Source organism: Maniola jurtina, chromosome 20 (assembly GCF_905333055.1).
Source record: "Maniola jurtina chromosome 20, ilManJurt1.1, whole genome shotgun sequence".
In the NCBI taxonomy this organism is placed as follows: domain Eukaryota; kingdom Metazoa; phylum Arthropoda; class Insecta; order Lepidoptera; family Nymphalidae; genus Maniola; species Maniola jurtina.
The window spans coordinates 9891698-9908735 of record NC_060048.1 but is presented as its reverse complement, the minus strand read 5'-3'; the positions used below and the strand labels follow the sequence as shown (position 1 = coordinate 9908735).

Genomic DNA, 17038 nt, shown 5'->3' with positions numbered 1-17038 from the left:
CCCTTGTACAAGCGAGGCTAGCTCATTTGAGTGCTTCGTGGTGGTGTCCAGCGACAATCCGTTCGCCCTTTTTTATTCGTCTATGGGCCATGGGTAGGCAGAGAGAGCAAAAGCAAGCGAAGGCTAACGAACGATAGCGAACAAAGTTCAATAAATGACTATAACTAGTAGTCATCATCCCTATTACCAATGATATTACAATAGAAAGAGGTAGATACGTTACTTATATCAAATTCGATGTTTACAAATGGCACGCTGCGTCAACGCCGAAAGACTCACACACACAAACGCATAGATAGTATTTTGACGTCACATAACAGAGAGTACAGGACGGTGAACTAATAACCTCAGCTTAATAAGTGGCGCACGAAAATGAGACGGTTATATTTTGCACTACCTCGTCCTGCGTAGAAGAGTGGGAGAAGGACAGATATATGCCTAATAATGCGAGCGTAAAAGAGACGGGAGGTGACGGTAAACTAGAAACTCCAAAGAATAAAAAAACAGTGCAGTCATTCCGGCTAATGCCGATTTATGCCTACACTGTAGTTGTATCTATACTTATTTTCTATATACTAATAAATAAAATTGGAGTGTCTGTCTGTAATTTCGAAATAACTACCGCATATTAAGGTCATATGGTTATTTGAACGATACCATAACTGAATCACACGTTTTTAAAATTTTTGTCTGTCTGTCTGTTTGAAAAAGCTAATTTTCGGAACGGCTGAACCGATTTTGACGGGATTTTCACAGACAAGTAGAGAATTGACCAGGCAGTAACATAGGCTACTTTTTTAACCGACTTTCAAAAAGAGAGTTGTGTTTTTCTACCTATGTACACCGAAATCTCAGAGATTTCTGAACCGATTTGCGTCATTTCTTTTTTAATCGATAGAGGAACTTTGCGACATTGTTTCATAAAAAATTTGGATTCCAACTCTTCAATCCTGATGCTGCAGGGTATCTGAACAATCAGCTATTAATAAATAAAATTGGAGTGTCTGTCTGTAATTTCGAAATAACTACCTCATATTAAGCTCATATGGTTATTTAAACGATACCATAACTGAATCACACGTTTTTAAAATTTTTGTCTGTCTGTCTGTTTGAAACGGACCAGCAGTGGACCGTAAAAAGATGTTAAACCATAGTTACTTTATCCTTCCCTAAAACAGGAAATACACACTCTATTTGAATTGTCAATACTCAGAAGAGACCTATCTGTTTATTTTATATTCTTTGATCGGAAACTTTAAAATACGTACAATGATAACTTGATACCTGAGCAGAAGACAGCCGCGTACTTATGGCATGTGACATAAGGTCGAAATTGCAATGAGTTATATTCTACACGAACGCGCAGTTTGTAATTGTTAAATAAGTGAAAAATACGTAATAATTATAAGAAAATGTTTTACTTACGAATGAAATGTGATTCCTTCACTTTTGGACACCTTGCTTGTGTAGTTTGTGCAGAATCTCATCACACACGACGGCATTTCCAGTTGTTTTGGGAGACAAAAACAAAATAAACATCACTTTCAAAGACGTTGTGACTGCGCGACGACAGGGCGGTGACTGAGCTCAGGTTTGCTAAGTAGCCTAGTTTTGATGTGCCACTTGCAGTCCGCGTATAACTTATCTACTTCTTTTTATTATAACATCATTGCCTATTACCCATTTTCAGCTAAAACCCTCTTTCAGACTGATCTTGTACTTTTCACTTACCGAAAAAATGCCTCTAATAATGTCTATTATTTTACATAATAATAATTTATAAACATAGGTAAGTATTTCTTTTTTCTTTTGTAATATCTACGTAGGTTAAAGATTTAGGTTGTGTGTATTTTATGTCACATTGTGCATTATTCCAGGGAAATATCATTAAATTGTGATTAAAATGGCAGTCAAATAGGTCCTAACTATACTACTTATTATACTATTAATTTAGTATCCCAGTATATCAATTTTACAAGTACGTTTCTCAATTAAGCATAAATTACGAAATATTACAAAGTTATTAAGTTAACAATTATATTAATTTTATCTAAATAAGTGTAACTACAAAGCACTGTACAAATCTTTATCTAATTGTCACATACATCGATAACAATAAATTATTATGTACAACAAACCTAAATAAATAAACAAGGAAGAATCGAGTCAGTACTCTTAGTACAAGTTTGCACATCTCTACAACGTTGATAGATTTCGAGTAACGAAACACTATAACGTCAGAATAAAATTGATCAAGACCCTGCTTTTAAAGTCACACTTTCTATAAATTGCAAGTCACAAAATTTCCGTTTTCGCTAACTAAACTCATACTACGTAGGTGAAAACTCGTACCAAACGTACAGTAACAAAACTTTTTCGAGCTATCTAAGTATCTACCTATATATAGATTTCATAAATAGAGTTTTGTGCGAGCGGCATGCGCCAGCGCGGCGTTCACAAGCCACGATATAAAATCCCATCCTCCTTCAAGAGAACACGTTTAAAGCTAGAGGCAAGCATGGGGATTGTGAGAACACCAGCGTGGCCACAGAGGTGCCGCGTGGATGCCTTTAGCTAGTAACCGAGCTCTTTGAGTGTCCAATCTTAAGTAAACGTCCGCCGTGGCGCCCTCCGCGCGGTCCGACCACAGCCGCTCCGCGAGCGCGGCCGTGCGCGGCCACACTCGCGCGTCGAGCCCCCCGGAGCCCAGCTGCTCGGTCCACTGGCACGCTGCGCCGCCGTCCACCCGCCACGGCTCCACGCCCGTGGCCAGCCCCGGCATCTCCTCTATCCACGGCCGGTGTTCGTAGATCTGCTGCCACGAACGATACGGCCCGCAGTGCCCGTCGGAGCTGTCGCGCCACGAGCCGAACCCGCAATCTAAGTACCACGCGTCCACGTGCGATAGGATAGAGCGGTAGCCCGCGTCCAACACCGCCCGAGACTCCGGCCACCGCGACGAACCCCATATCTGCACACCGAATCGCTTTTTGTCAAGACGCTCGAGGTACGGCGTGTGGGTTAAGCGTGACGACCAAAGCAGCGTCAACTCCGGCAGCTTACCACCATTGGCGCGCTCGAGGGCATGCATTGCGCGCTTTGTAAAGTCAAACCATAGCTCCATTGGATCCGTGTCGTTGAAATGTTGTGCCCAACAGCGTTCTGATACCTCATCGCCCCCCAGATGGAATATATCATCGACCCCCGTCAATTGAATGATCTCGGCGTATATGCGTTCTAGAATCGCGTAGACGTTAGGGTTTCGCGGGTTGAGCTGCCCACAAGGAGGTTCGCCGCAGTACGTGCTCCAGGGTTCTACTTCGACACAGTGCGCTAAGTGACCTAGCCCCGCCATCGGACCCCAGGTCCAGGCTTTACCGACGTGCGCTGGTGCATCTACTTCGATTAACACGCGGATTCCACGCAACCTAGCTCTTCGGACTATAGTTCTCACATCATCTGTCGTGTACACGGCTCCCGGGCCGTACGCACCGTGCTGCGCCAACTGCGGCGCGCTGTTCAATCTTAGTGGAAACGATTGGGAGTCGCTGACGTGCCAATGAAATGTGTTCATTTTGCACGCACCCATGGCGTCGATAGTTCGCAGTATATCACTCACGGGGAAGTAATTTCGTGCCGTGTCCAACAGAAGTCCTCGATACCGGAATCGCGGTCCGTCCTCTACAGTTGCCGCTTCGAGGATTAGAAGTGACGCAGCGTAGGGGTCTAGCCAGACTAGTTGGGATAGAGTTTCGAAGCCATGTCGAGCGCCGACGAACGAGCGCGCAGTTATGTCGACCATGAGCGAGTTACCGGCAGGTCGGAGAGTCAATTTGTAGGTTTCGTCGGTGTCTTGTCGCATTCGTGGATCAGCGGTGCCATTGACTGTGACCCTAACGAGTACATCGTGAGGAGTACCGGTGCTAGATCTCCTGTTCTCTATGCCTGCATTTCTCTCCAGGGATTTCAAGTCTTCGACCATTAAATTGAAGGCGTCAACGAGATGGTCTTTTAGTTCCCGAGAAGGGGATGAGATCACTTGTAAGGAGAAGCTGTTGGATCGCACGTGCGCTGCGGCGGTGGCCAGGCTGACGGGACCGGTGGGCTGCGGCCACAGTTGGGTAGAAGCACACAGCATGTTGCAGGTTGGAAGAGACTGCAATATTGGGGTTTCTGTTGCAAGGAACCTCTCGCAGCGATCATTCCGGCAAATCCATGACCATTGAGGAGCGACATTTCTGAAAAAGAAATGAATATTGTTTTTACGGCTTGTACCTAACTAATTTCACCGTCAAAAGAAAAGAAAAATGGAATTTTTAATGAGAAATGATTTTTAAATGCTATGTTAACTTGCGCTTGACAGAAATTGTAACCCGCCTAAGATGATATCTAGTTAATTTTTCCATTCCTTTATTTTAAAAGTTATCTGCTGCCACCAGTACAGTAGGCTGCGGCCCTCAAGCAGCAACCGCAGAGCCAAGCTTTAGCTTCTAACGATATTATATTTTCTATCTACGCATCAGCTTCAACCCTGGGATATCCGCAATTTGTGATATGTATTAAAAAAACTGGTCAAGTGCTAGTCGGACTCGCATACGAAGGGTTCCGTGCCATTGTACAAGATGTTTTAATATTTTTATGTGCAACACAGCAAGTTAATGACAACAGCGCCATCCATTTGTGATTTAGTAAATTAATTTTTTCGTGAACACATTTTAATTATTTTTTTGTGATGTAATCCCAAATTCTCTGTTATCGGATTTATTCTTTTACGTGTGCTATAAGACCCACCTACCTATCCGTGATTCTAGGTCAACGGGAAGTACCCTATAGGTTTTCTTGACAGACACGACGGACGGATGGATAGACGGACAGACAGACAATAAAGTGATCCTATCAAGGTTCCGTTTTCCTTTTGGAAAAAAAAATTGGTTGTCTGTAAAGTCGGTTTACTGACGATAGTTGAACGTGACAACAAAGGCCGATTGTGCTACTTTGTCGCTCGTTCCGCGCTCTCGCTTGCACTTCAAGCCTTACATGGAACGCCTCAGAGCGAGGTAACGCCGCATGAGTCATGTTTTTTCGTGCGTGCAGCCGGCTCTATCGATTATAAGACGTTTTCACGTCAAAAATAACTTACGCATATAGCGAGTGCAAGGGTCTGTGCGCGTCGTCGTCGGTCTGCTGCCGCCAGTAGAGCAGCGCCGCGGCCGTGCACGCGGCGGCGGCCAGCAGCAGCAGCGCGCGCCGCAGCCGCCCCACGCGCGACAAGTGCGCCCACGCGCTCCGACCCAGCGCTTCCCCCCACCACTTCATCTTCTAGCGGACGCCCTTCAACTGGAATGACAACATATACTATATTAATACATAGGTACAGCATTTACTCTCATTTATTTATTTTTCACATTTTATCCTATTTTTAAACAATAAAATAACAAAAACAACAGAAAAAATAACAGAAACACAGAAAGAACAAAAAATAAAATAACATCAACAACAAAATCAATAAATAACAGAAACAAAAGAGAAATAAAATAACATAAACAACAAAAAACTAAAGTAACGGAAAAAAAAACATTGAATAAAAATATGATAAAATGGATCCCACTGGCAACAGGGTGGGTTGGACCCAAGCCGCCAGTGGTCAGGGCTCCAGAGTGAGGAACCTCCTCACAATATAGCATTTTATTACTATACCTACTAGATGATGCCCGCAGCTTCGCCAGCGTGGATAGGTCAGATCCCCTGCAGCATCAGCATTGAGGAGTTGGAATCCAAATTTTTTAAACGATAAAAAAAAATTACGCAAATCGGTTCAGAAAACTCGGAGATATCACTGTACATAGGTAGAAAAACACAACCCCATTTTCAAAGTCGGTTAAAAAGTAGCCTATGTTACTTCTTGGTTAATCCTCCACTTGTCTGTGAAAGTCCCGTTAAAATAGGTTTAGCCATTCCAAAGATATTAGCCCGTTCAAACAGACACGACACTTCAATTTTATTAATTAGTATGGTATATAGATTTGTTTAGGTGTATCAACAAAAAAGCTAAAATCACCCACTTAAGTAAACATGGACTTAAAAAATCTCTAAAACTCTGCCTATCTAAATACAATTGAAAAGAGCAACCGCCGAGTTTTTTTGCTGGTTCTTCTCGGTAGGAGGGGCATTCCGAACCAGTGGTAAATTATTTTGACGATTCAAAAGCACTTGTAAAAGTTTACTTGAATAAAAATATATTCTATTCTAATTTTTTTTTTTTTAAAGAATATTAGCCATGTTAAATGACTAATATTCCCCTTTCCAACTAAGCGTCAGGCTTGTGCTAGGAGTAGGTACGACAATAGTGCAACGGGCGGGGTTTGAACCGTCGACCTTTCGGTTTTCAGTCCACTCCTTTACCGGTTGAGCTATTGAGGCTTTTGTAATTGCAGCGATTAAGCTTCAATTTTCAGTTTAAAACAACATATTATTTATCAAGGCAGTTCGTGATACTTGAAAGACACATGAAATTGGCGTGGAGATAGATATCCGAGTGTATTCTTGCAGCAGAGCTAAAAGGCGCAATAAGTGACGGTTTTAGGTCACCAAGATTGACTGCTATTTTTCGAAATGTTAGATGTAAAATTTATTTATTAAACTGATCAGTCTATAGAAATTCAGTAAAACGTAAACGTTTTTGTTGAAAATAGCAACAACTAATATTTATGGCGAATCACAGATACAAACCCAACGCAAACTGATCGAAAAACTGACAAACGTTGGGATCCCAAGGTGCTTGAATGTTGACCCTGCAGTGGAAAAAGCAGCTTTAAGAGACCCCAAGCAGAAAGTTTGTGAAGTCTTTATGGGTAACATTTATAACGTTTTAGCAGTCTTTCTATGTATTCCGTATGTTCCAAGGTAGCACCAAAATTACTGAGCTGATTTTGATGAGTTGTCAATCAATTCGTTATTATAATCCAAGTGACATGGGCTACATTTCATATGAATACAATCAATGTGATACATACAAAAAATTCGGAGAGTCTCTTCATTTTTGTTTTGCTCTCGTATCGTGTGGGATGTCAAATGAAGGAGGAGAAAATTCTGAGTACAAAGATATAAATATAGTACAATTACTGTAATATTACATTATACCATGCGACAAAAAACAATTTTACGAGCACTTTATCGTGACATTTCACAGCGCGTGTACCTACAGTGTAACTAAGTGAAAAAGGTTAACAGGGCTCTCTTCGTCACTCGTTTCATACAATCGTAATTCCAATTTCATTTGAATATTAAGCAACCAAAGTCCATGAAATTTTGCAGACATATTCTAGAAACTAATATCGGTTTCTGTGGTGCTTTAGGTTTTTCTAAAAATATGTAGTTTTAAAATTACAGGGGCTCAAAGATTTGTATGTAAATTTTTAAGACCGCGTAACTTTGAAACCGAATATTTTAACAGAAATCTGAAAAACCACAGACATAGATATTAGTTTCTAGTATATGTCTGCAAAATTTCATGGACTTTGGTTGCTTAATATTCAAATGAAATTTGAACTACGTTTGTATGAAACGAGTGATGGAGAGAGCCCTAAACAAGTCTGATAAAAATAGGGATTCGAAAAGATATCTGTGTGTATTTGTGCAGCAGACAAGGGTGGCCTAGATGCTACTTTTAGGTCACTAGTGCCTTCCGACTTCAATCTTTTTGATTTAGAAACTTTTTCATGGATCTAATATTTATTTTTAAGCCGGCTTATGCTTTTAGCAAATTGGATGATATGACGAATGCTATGGCGCACGGTACTTACTGCTAATTTTATTTTTATTTCCGACTGTCGTAAAATATTTACTTAAAACTAATTTTGAAGAAAATAAAAGACGAACCTGCTCCCACAGTAATCATACTGTTATAATCTCATTCGTGATTGGTTGAATTTATGGTTTTACTGCAGTAGCTGTGTATTTTAGCCAATAGTGTCAACCAAACCACGTCAAACCTAAATCCTCCTAAATAGAATTGTATACCTGTTCAGTGTTCACTTTTCGACATAATATCACAAGAGAAAATCTCTACCGCTCTACGCTTTGAGCTAATGGAGAATTTGGTATTTCTATTTAAGAAATTTACTAAAGATAAAACCGGCCTAGTGCGAACCAGACTCGCGCACCGAGGGTTCCGTACTCGGATTTTTTTTTCGACATTTTGCACGATAAATTAAAAACTATTATGTATAAAAATAAATAAAAATCTAAAAGCCTTTCATATGATACCACACTTGGTAAAGTTATCTCATACTTTGAAAATTGAAACACTTTTTTTTTTTGTGATGTAACCACATACTTACGGTTTTCAGATTTTTCCTTTATTTGTGCAATAAGACCTAGCCATTTGCCAAATTGCATGATTCTAGGTCAACGGGAAGTACCCTATAGGTTTCTTGACAGACACGATAGACAGACAGGCAACGAAATAATCCTATAAAAGTTCCTTTTTCCTATCTAGTTACGGAACCCTAATAATGGAATTAAAGTTCTTTCAACATAACGAAGATCCAATATAGTTACTTAATTATATTGCAATACTAGCTGATGCACGCGATTTCGTTTGCGTGGATTTTGAAATGGCGGCTCTAGTTTTGCCCACCGGAACAGATAATATGTTGGTGGCACTGTTAGCCCATTGCAGTGGCATGTCAGGTCGCTGACGCGTTTTGTCTGACCAGAACTTTAGCAGAAGGCGGGGGTCAACGACCCAAGTGGGTATTCCATCACAAAAGGTGCATTTAACTGAATTACTTTCCATTCAGGAGCGTCCCATTATACGCCGTTTTATTCATTCATTGCTTCAATGCAATTGAAATGTTGCAAAATACGATTTTTTTTCTATATGAGAGAGATGTCTGAAATAATTAACAATGACAACTCCTTTTTTATGCTTCTCTGGTAGGTTCCACCTGGTAACTTAGTTATTGGTTTTTCTCCTTTTCATCGCTTGGGTTAGTTTCAAATCGATTTTTGACTAACACACACGTAGTGGGAGGTTTCGGCCACGGGTGGTTACCACCCTGCATTTACTGCAGGCTTTTTTATGATTCATGTACTTTGTTTGAGCTTAACTACACGATCATCAACATGAGAAGAGAATATGATGAATTTTGTTTTTCTTTGAAATGAAATGTTCCTGAAAGGCCGGCAGCGCATTGGCCATTCCTCTGGTATTGCAAAATGTTCACGGGCGGCGGAAATCACTTAACATCAGGTGACCCGCCTGCTCATTTGCTCGTTATTTTTATGTCAAAAAAATGCTCATTTTGACTCACTAAGTTGTATAATATAATATTATAGGAGCCTATTTGTAAGTGGTGATTGAAGATTTTGCTGTACACATAAATCATAAAATTATAAGTTATTAAAAATTTAAACTATACATAAATTATAAGGTTACGAAACAAAAAATAATATATAAGTTACGCGTTGTACTTATACTTTTAATTCTTTAAAGCAGTATAATATAAAAGGCTGTCTCACTCGGCAACCTAAGGATTAGGAAAACTTTATAGGAGGCCCATACAATGTAGTGTTTGAAATAGTGCTTCGCTGTGTTCATGCTACGCCAAGGCTACGCCAATGGAAACACTGTAAAACCTAAACCTAGCGGCTTTTGTTCATTTTCGTGTAAAAGGATATTCACATAGTTTTCCTTTCACATAATGAAAACCTCTTTTATTAAACTGAAATAAAAGAAAGTCTTGACTCCTCAACGCACACCTCAAAGCCTTGAAGCTAGAAAGCTGAAATTTTGCCCAGAATTTCCTTTTGTAATGTAGACCAGAAATGAGCCTACGGATTTTTGAAATTTCCATGGGAGAGGGAATAAAGAGGGCATTTATTTTTGCTGAGCGTAGCTTTTGGCGGTCGCTAGTAATAAAATAATACCTATAGAAAACAGTGATACTGGAAAAAGCTATTGTTTTAAGGGGCCAACCTGCAACTTGTCTGGTCTGTTAAAAGTACGAATTTGTGATAAGATGTAGCCTACAAGTTACAACTATAACTCCCATCTGTGTTTGTCCTTTGTTAGAGTACAAAAAATATGCGTGCAGATAGTAAAATATTCAATCTAGGAAAAGGTCAGGTCTTAAAAAATTTATTACTGACATCCCGAAAATAGTAAAATTACTAATGCGCTAGTAGGTAGTAGCGCGAGTCGTAAATAAAACTTCATCTTATACTGTTTGCCATGGCTAATTCGTTCAAGTATTTGCCACTTCAATTGTCTATTTTTTTACCCAACTGTGCAATGCTGTTAACAGGGCTCTCTCCGTCACTCGCTTCACACAATCGTAGTTCCAATTTCATTTGAATATTAAGCAACCAAAGTCCATGAAATTTTGCAGACATATTCCAGAAACTAATATCTGTGTCTGTGGTGTTTTAGATTTTTTTAAAAATATGTAGTTTTAAAATTACAGGGGCTACAAACTACAAAAATTTACATACAAACAAGATTTGTATGTAAATTTTTAAGACCGCGTAACTTTGAAACCGAATATTTTAACAGAAATCTGGAAAACCACAGACATAGATATTAGTTTCTAGAATATGTCTGCAAAATTTCATGGACTTTGGTTGCTTAATATTCAAATGAAATTGGAACTACGTTTGTATGAAGCGAGTGACGAAAAGACCCCTCTTAAGGATAGCGCTGTACAAACAACCAATTTAACGAGGAAGATTTATATAATATTACATCATACATGATGCCCGTGATTTCGTCCGCGTAGATTTAGGTTTTTTAAATATCTTATGGGAACCCTTTGATTTTCGAAGATAAAAAGGAGCCTATTGCCTTTCCCGGGATATAAGCTAACCCTGTACCAGCAGAAAGACAGACAGATAACAACTAACATCCCCCGTTACATTTGGGATTTATTCCGGCGTCCTACTCCTAACGTAAGACATTGCATTACCACCATGTTGAATAATCTACTATTACATTAATTAGTAGGCCCACCTGGGCGAGTCCACTAGTTTACCTACTATTTTATTTTTATTTATTTAAACAACTTTATTGCACAAAAATACAAAGACAATAATAAATGAAACACTTAGACAAATACAAAGGGCGATACTATCGTATTACGAAAAAAAATCAATAGACAACCTTGCGTTGATGTTGCCTTAAATATTCAATTAGGTAATACCTTTTCAAGATAACAACGGGGTCTTTCGGTTTTTCAAAGTTACTAAAGTATTCAAAGCAGGTTACCAAGTTTCGTCGACTATGAAATGCACTATACTAAATCTAATATTAAGGAACTTTATCCAGGTCAAGTCATACAAAATTTTCGTTGTTCTAAAGTTTCCGCTTCCAATGAAACTGATAGTACCTTTTTCCCTTAAGCTACTTTTTTTTTCGTTTATAGATTAGGTTTACCAAGCATAATTTCTTGACTTAGATGAAATGATAAGCTAATAATTATACTTAGGTTTACTTTAAGATTTTAACTTCTTGAATCCCAATGTATCCCATCCAGGTTAGCGTGACCTGGCGTGTTGCAGACGCACTCAGGATTCTATCTAGAAGTGCGGGGTTTAGGGGTACCCAAGACAAGGACAGAATCACCCCCCGCGTTCAATACTCTACTTTTCACACCTCGCGAGATAATAGAATCAAAATATCGATTTTGATTCTATGTATTATCTTTGCTTTATGTATTACGTTTGATTTTAGCAGTCAAGTCAAATTTCAAAAAAAGAAAATAAAAAGAAAACGAACAGTTAGGTAAGGTACACGCTGTTAAAACTGTATCACAATATAAAAAGATCTAAACAAAGTACCAGGCCAGCATGGCTAATGAGACAGTGACCGCTGACGTGGCTATGTAAAGTGACGTGCGAGTCCGTCACATGGCCAGTCGCCAGGGAACCGCCACACGCTCGCCGTGAGAAATGAGCCACACTGATGTTAAATGTATGACACTTCTCTTTATAAAATAACTAGCTGATGCCCGCGACTTTGTCCGCGTGAATTTACGTTTTTCAAAATCCCGGGATAAAAAGTAGCCTATCTCCATTTCACAGCCAAATCCGTCCAGTAGTTTTTGCGTGATTGAGTAACAAACATCCAAACATGCACACTTTCACATTTATAATATTAAGTAGGATTAGGATAATACATATGTTGTTGATGCGAGTTCTAAAATAAAAAATAGATAAGTAATAAATAAATCGGTGAATTTATAGTTACTTAATATAATATTATGTAATTATAACAAAAAAATGTTTTTATAATACATTCGCTCGTAAAGTGGCTCTTACTTAACCGCTACTACCACTATAAAGTAGACTTTTACCACTCTCGGGCTATAATAATATTATCGCAGTTATGCCTACAAAGCCATGCAGGAATATAATGGTCGCCACACGAAACAGCAGTTTCGGAGCCGCAATCTTCCGCTCGACTTCGGCTCAGGTTCTAAAAATGGCGCCTCAACTGTAATTTCCATTATGCCGCAGGTATGGCATAAATAAATTTTTTTTTTTTTCATAAGTACTAGTCGATGAGATCGACACATAAATTGTGTTTCACATAGTTAAAAAAAAATAACTATAAGTTTTTTTCAAATTTTGGTGCCGTTTTCATTCTCCACTTTTTAATATACTTATCTATAAGATCGATTTTTATATTGTCTTGTTGGTTTTTAGTTTTAAATCAAATTTTTATTTATATTCGGGGGAAAAATAGCTGCATAGATTAAATGCTACGTATCTATTCTACGTCGTAACCACGCTCAAACACCTACGGCGTAGGCCAATGTCCGGTGCTACGACAAGCTATTAGCTAGTTTGAATTTAGTCCATAGTTTTCTTTGGATCGTAATAACTGGGACACCAATAGCACTTATGAACTTATGAAGTACCTACCTGATCGAAATACGTGAATTATTAAGAAGGGCCGGCGCTTCTTAGACCACGTACGGTTTTATGTGATGTTACTGCTGCTACCCTGGTAACTTTTTATGAGAAATACTATAGTACCTTATTATTTATATTAAAATGACCAACGATACTTTAACAAGTTATTAGGTTAAAATATTAGACCATTTTGCAGATACCGTCATTATTTTATGTTATGTTGATACTTTTTATTTTACTAAGCCTTCGCTGTCTGTTTGTCTGTCGCTCAGGTGAAACAGATGTTTCTCGTGAACCGTAGTAGGTAGAGTTGAAATTTTCACAAAATGGCTCTTCTCAGACAAGGGCGCGTTTGGAACCCTTATAACATTAGTTTTAAGTTACGTAATTAATTATCACCACTATATCGTACAAATTTAACAATTTAGACCATCAAAAGGAGTAAAATTGTACCTACTTTGATTAAATGATTTTGACTTTGACTTTGTGGGTTTCTACTGCTGCCGCGATAACAATAAATAATAAAAAATTCAAAATGGCCGCAATGAAAATTAAAAAAAAAGTATTATTTTTTGTACAGTGGTACGGAACCCTTCATGTGCGAGTTCGGCTCGCACTTGGCCGATTTTTTTATATATGTATACAATATACATGCATAATCTAGATGAGACTCATAGATAATGGTAACAGATACACCCAATGCTTCAAAGCAGTCCCCGTAACGAAATTCATAGCAAATCAAGTCGTCATTTCATTCAAACTCCTATAAGAAGGCTCTGTCATCAGTTACAAATCATAATATTATGTACTACCTAGTCACGAATAGACCTACTTTTGAAGAAATAGTCCGTCCAGTCGGTTAATTTAAAACTTCAATATCGATCTCCATTGCAACTATGATATGATATGAGCAGACTTTTTCACGAGGCTTTATTCTTTTCCCCGTTTACTCGAACCAATTTAAATGCAAACTTTCGTTCTATTCACACACGCATCGCGTCTTTATTTGAATGGCGGCCACAATGGATGAATAAGAAATATTGAAATTCCTACATCGCCACCGCTTGCATTGTTACAATGAGTCCAGTTTGAAAAGGAGCCTTTTTAGTTATCTGTATCGACTACTAAATATTGGAACAAAGAAATGAATAGCCAAATAAATGATTGGACCAATTATAACGACTAATAAATGCAGACTAGTTGCTTAGATTTATTAATCTATCAGCTCTTGAAATGAGCGAGTTTGAAAATAATTATTAACTAGATTTTTCTTTTGATCCTTTATTCACTCAATTCCTTAAAAAGTTGCAATGAGTAGCAGTGTGACTCGTTGGGAGAACATTTTCAAAAAATTCCCAGTGCAGTCGAGGAAAAAGCATGTTCTTATTTATTCGCGTGTATGCGTTTGACAGTTGTAGAATAACCAAGTCAAAATAAGAAAAAAAAACAAAATAATATGTCGTATGTCAGCCACAAGATAAAAAAAAACTCAAAATACGATGTTACTCGTCAAATAAACGAGTTCGGAATCCACACAATGGCGAACAAAAACTAGCTATCTGGGAAAATGGCGGGACGTTATGAGGGATGGGAACTCAAAATTAACAATGTAAGATGTTATATTCGTATACGAATTATAGTAAGCATGATCTATTGTGTGTGATAATAACATAACAAGTGTAAATTACAAAATAACACCCCGACAAGTGAAGGTTACAGTAACTAGAAAAGAGCTGATAACTTTCAAACGGCTGAACCGATTTTTTTGGATTATAGCTAAAAACTCTCTCGATTGAGCCACCTTTCAAACAAAAAAACTAAATTCAAATCGGTTCATTAGTTTAGGAGCTACGATGCCACAGACAGATACACAGATACACACGTCAAACTTATAACACGCCTCTTTTTGGGTCGGGGGTTAATAAATAAGTTGTGACAGCCTAGTGGTCAGAACGTCCGGCTCCTAATCGAAAGTCGGGGGTTCGACCCCGGGCACACACCTCGAACTTTTCAGTTGAATGCGTTTTAAGCAATTAAATATCACTTGCTTTAACGGTGAAGGAAAACATCGTGAGGAAACCTGCATGCCTGAGTTTTTCATGTACTCAAAGGAGTGTGAAGTCTGCCAATCCGCATTGGGCCAGCGTGGCAGACTATGGGTTAGTGACCCTTCTCACTCTGAGAAGAGACCCGTTCTCAGTAGTGGGCCGGCAATATGTTGACCATCATGATGATAACATAATATGGATCCGAGGCATGGTCAGTGGTGACTAACTATGGACCTCATAAAAGAGCTCAGAATCACTCAGCGGGCGATTGACAGAGCTATTCTCGACGTGATAAAATCAGAAATGAAGAGATCCGTAGGAAACCAGAGTAACCGACATACCTCAATGCAATTGGCAGGGCATATAGTTCGAAAATGGTAGGTATTGGGGTCCCAAGGTGCTGAAATGGCGACCTCGCACCAGAAAGCGCATTTTGAAAGACCTCCCACTAGGTGGACAGATGCTGTTACAGAATGTATTGCAAACCTTACACTTAGGTATTATTATAACGTTGCAACGTTAACAGGGTTCTCGCCTCTCTCCGTCACTTACTCTATACAATCGTAGTCCCAATTTCATAGGCAACCAAATTGCATGAAATTATGCAGACATATTCTAGAAACTAGAATCTGTGCCTGTGGTTTTATATTTTTCTAAAAATATGTATTTTTTAAAATTCCAGAGGCTCAAAGATTTGTATGTGAATTTTTAAGACCGCGTAACTTTGAAACCGAATAGTTTAACGGAAATCTGGAAAACCACATGCATAGATATTAGTTTCTAGAATATGTCTGCAAAATTTCATGGACTTTGGTTGCTTAATATTCAAATGAAATTGGAACTACGTTTGTATGGAGCAAGTGACGGAGAGACCCCTCTTAAGGGCGTATATCGGTTGAAATTGATGATGATTATGATAAGTCTATTGGGTGGGATTTAAACCAGCGATATATAACATTTTTTGTATCATCATGAGTTATATAGGCTTCAAAATCAAATTACGTATGTGTTAACAAACAATATAACCTGTAATTTGAAAGCTATCTGTTTCAAGAATAGAATCACAATTACGACACGTCCATAGGGTATAAAATCGTTTGGAATCAGATTAAGCTACGGTTAGCATAAAGGCCGTGACACACACGCCAGCAGGTACTGGAGAGTGGCAAGCAAGCTAAATTTTAACCAACGCTAAAAAAACCACTAAAATTGTCAAATTTAAAAAAAACCGACTTCAATAACCACAAACACTAAAAAGTAACAGATAATTTAATTTATTAACTAATATAATTATGTATACAAGAGGTAATGTTGTTCTATAGCTAATCAAATTTTTTCGAGTTAGTGCAAGCACCGGCTCCAAAAACTGTTATAGAACCTTTATCTCTTGTATACATAATGTTAATTCGGTAATAAATTAAATTATTTTTTACTTTTTAGGGTTTGTGGTCATTGAAGTCGGTATTTTTTTTTAATTTTTTGCCACGAAAAAAGCACACTTTTTAAAACTAGCGGCCTTAATGCATGATATTTTCTGCCGGCCTACTTATTTTCGAAAAAAGTGATACAATGCGCATGCCAGTGTCTATACTTTAGTTTTTCTTAGTTTACTTAAAACGTCAACAAGTAACTCTCGCTGAAATGCGTAAGAGGCGCGTTATACGAACTCGTCACCGCGAACTAACAATGAAATCATGATAGGAGTTAAAAACTTAACTCCAGCGTTGCTTACGCTTTTCTCCTAGAAGGTTTCTGCGATTTGTTTATCTTTTAAGCAAATTAAGGAAATCTAAAGTTACAACGCTTTACCAGATCCGCTACCATTAAAATCAGATTTCCCATGGAAAATACACTGGCTTGCCATTTCATAACACGTTATTTGCTACAAACTGCTTAAAGCATCTTGAAAAACGTCACGCTAGTAGCTCGTGATTGCCAGTCACTGGCATGCATACAAGCTACAGGCGTGTGTGTCAAGGGCTCTAGCACCCAAACGACCTTGATATAAGGTTGCAAATCGCGTGACTTAAGGCTATTAAGGAACACGTACATACCTTGCGGCGTGGGGGACGGCCACG

General features: G+C 38.6%; 1 protein-coding gene and 1 long non-coding RNA gene across 3 annotated transcripts in view; both read right to left on the bottom strand.

Moving 5' to 3' along the window:
* Positions 1 to 1537: 1537 nt before the first annotated feature.
* Positions 1538 to 13284, bottom strand: LOC123875664. Its single transcript, XR_006798187.1, has 3 exons — positions 13272 to 13284; positions 9475 to 9479; positions 1538 to 1673 (listed from the first exon to the last, which is right to left on the bottom strand). It is a non-coding gene; the product is annotated as an uncharacterized LOC123875664 (long non-coding RNA).
* LOC123875648 (probable beta-hexosaminidase fdl) overlaps positions 1655 to 17038 on the bottom strand; it is an 86750-nt gene continuing 71366 nt past the window's right edge. For both annotated transcript variants that reach the window (XM_045921599.1, XM_045921600.1), the window contains 2 exons: positions 5141 to 5337; positions 1655 to 4238 (listed from right to left, as the gene is read on the bottom strand). In XM_045921599.1, coding sequence (XP_045777555.1) covers positions 2507 to 4238; positions 5141 to 5316 — 1908 coding nt within the window. In that variant the 5' untranslated portion in view covers positions 5317 to 5337 and the 3' untranslated portion in view covers positions 1655 to 2506. The remainder of the gene's footprint in view (positions 4239 to 5140; positions 5338 to 17038) is intronic.